The sequence below is a fragment of the Elephas maximus genome, chromosome 20 (genome assembly GCF_024166365.1).
Source record: "Elephas maximus indicus isolate mEleMax1 chromosome 20, mEleMax1 primary haplotype, whole genome shotgun sequence".
NCBI classification, from domain to species: Eukaryota; Metazoa; Chordata; class Mammalia; order Proboscidea; family Elephantidae; genus Elephas; species Elephas maximus.
In genome coordinates this window covers 76,522,879-76,525,649 of record NC_064838.1, presented here as the reverse complement: position 1 = coordinate 76,525,649, position 2,771 = coordinate 76,522,879, and the positions used below count along the sequence as shown (strand labels likewise).

The 2,771-nt window shown below is 36.7% G+C and overlaps 1 protein-coding gene across 1 annotated transcript; it reads right to left on the bottom strand.

The window, feature by feature from the left end:
* Window positions 1–1,451: 1,451 nt before the first annotated feature.
* On the bottom strand, window positions 1,452–2,384 carry LOC126064303 (olfactory receptor 4C16-like). Its single transcript, XM_049863193.1, has one exon. The coding sequence runs from the start codon at window positions 2,382–2,384 to the stop codon at window positions 1,452–1,454; it is 933 nt and encodes a 310-aa protein (XP_049719150.1).
* Window positions 2,385–2,771: the final 387 nt, after the last annotated feature.

Below are 2,771 nucleotides of genomic sequence, written 5' to 3'. Positions count from 1 at the left end.
CAAATATTTCCCTGTTTTAGCTTTGAGAGTCCCATTCTATCTCTAACAGGACAGTGGTTTCAACAAAGGAACCCTGTTGAGCTGTACCTTCAGTCTTCTTTGCAGTTCTGCCACTTTTATTATAAAATTTTCAGTCTGATCTAGAGCACAATTTCTGCTTCTAAGAGACTTGGTGACAGTGGCAGCAGTGGCTCTAAACTGAGTACATGTCCAGAGGATATAATAGATGTAGTGTTTCTGGGTAGACTGCTACACTGGATTCAATATACACTCCCTTTTTATCTTTTCCATTTCTTGAAATAGAAGTACATCAGCAAAACTCTTCCAACTGGAATCTACTAATATGAGAAACTTTCAATAGTAGAATCAAACTGTAGCTTCTCTAATCAATGATAAACTACTTGGGATAGATCCACCTTGAAATTCATAGAATCCTAAATAAAATAAGTGATGTAAATATGTCACTATAGTTTGTCTTAGAGTCTACATCATTCCATGTCCACACAGAAAAATAGATGTTCATTTTATCAAGCTAGAGAAATGCCAAAGCTCTTGGTACAAAAAAATTGATACATAATTAAAAACTTTAATACAGTTTAGTAAAAAAATAGAATTTCAATGTCTCAAATAAAAATATTCATTTCTAATTTAATGTACAGATAAACATACAAATAAAAATGAAACTGAAATTGGGTTCTTAATGATCATGTAATTAGAGACTGTGCTGTCAGTTGGGTAGTGACAAAAGTTGGTATCCATCCCCACTGCAGGAACATACATTTCCTATAAACATTCAGTTCTCTCTGCTCAATTTATCCTCTTTTCTAATTTGTATTGAAAACTCACTAAAATATTCTAGCTGTGACATACATATTTCTGTTTCAAAGCCCAAATTCCTTCTCTGGATTATCACATTCACTTTTGAAAACAAAAGCTACCAGACTGGGAATTTAAGAATCTAGAGGCTAACTGTAATCACAATAAAAAAACAAACAAACAAATCCATTGTCATCAATTTGATTCCAACTCATGGCAACCCCCATGTGGTTTTTTTGGCTGTAATCTTAACAAAGTAGAGTCACCAGGCCCTTTCCTCTGTAGCAAAGCTAAGTGGATTCAAATTGCCAACCTTTGCTTAGTAGTCAAGCAGTACCACAAATCAACATGAAGAAGGACAAGGAAAACACCAGACAAAAATTACAAGTGGTCATAGGCATCCAGTGGAGGCAGAGAGACCACTGTGAAAAATCTAAGGCAATGTTGTTTACATACCTGTTTATACCTGGTGTGGTCTCTTCTTCAAAATGAAATTAACACTAGCCAGTGTATGTGTTCATATTGCCTATTTTTCTAAAGATAGGAAAGCATTAAATCCAAAATAAAAATATACTATTTCCTGTTGAATTCTTCTAGGCTGATTCAAGATGTTAGGAAGATTTTGGAACTTCCATTCATCTTTGGTCATCTGAGATCAGCTTCTTGCTCCATAGCTTCCTCATGGCAATTTTCACCTCAGCATTTCTCAGTGTATAAATCAGAGGGTTAACCAAAGGTGTTCCAATTGTATAAAACACAGCTATCATTTTATCCATGGGGAAGGCGGTTGCAGGACGTGTATATATAAATATACAAGGACCAAAGAACAAGATGACTACGATGATATGGGAGATGCAGGTGGAAAGGGTTTTTTTCCTCCCTTCAGCCCTGTGGTTTCTCAGAGAATGCAAGATGATAACATAGGAGAACATCAGCATTACAAAACTCACTGCACAAATGGCCCCACTATTGGTCACCAATAGTAGGTTGATCACATAAGTGTCTGTACAGGCAAGTTTCAACAAGGGTTGCAAGTCACATAAATAGTGATCAATCACATTGGGACCACAGAAAGTTAAACTCAAGGTGAGAAAAATCTGAACTGAAGAATACACACAGGCTCCTACACAGGCTATAGCTACCAACACACTGCAGACTTGACGGTTCATGATGCTCACATAGTGCAGAGGTTTACAGATGGCCACGTAGCGGTCAACGGCCATAAGGATAAGGATGAAAATCTCCAGGCAGCCAAAGAAATGGGCTGAAAAGACTTGGATCATGCACTCACTAAAAGAGATAGTGCTATTCTTCAGAAGGGCATCCACAACCATTCTAGGGGCTATGGAAGTAGAGAAGCAGGTGTCAGATAAAGATAAGTAGAGAAGAAAAAAGTACATTGGGCTCTTAAATATCTGGCTGGTCTTGACGGTAATAATAATCAACAAGTTGTCCAACAGTGTCCCTAGGTAGAAAAGCAAGAAAAAGACAAACACTATTTTCTTTTTAACAGGATCTTGTGTCAACCCAAGCAGAATGAACTCAGTCACATTATTATTCAGCAGCATGATTTCATGAATGAGAAGGACCAAGTGTGAAGTGGTTTATCTGAAAAAAAAAGTATATATATATATATAAATGCATATATATATATATATAAAATTTATGGTGCTATGCAATATTGCTGAAACCCTGGTGGAGTAGTGGTTAAGTGCCATGGCTGCTAACCAAAGGGTCGGCAGTTGAATCCACCAGGCGCTCCTTGGAAACTCTATGGGGCAGTTCTACTCTGTCCTATAGGGTCGTCAAGAGTTGTAATTGACTCGATGGCACTGAGTTTGTTTGTTTGTTTGTTTTTTGGTTATGCAATATTGTAGGATATTTTAAGTACATTAGTTTGTGGTGCTATATGATGTTATGGAATATTTTTAGCAAAAATAAGTATTTTTCATCAG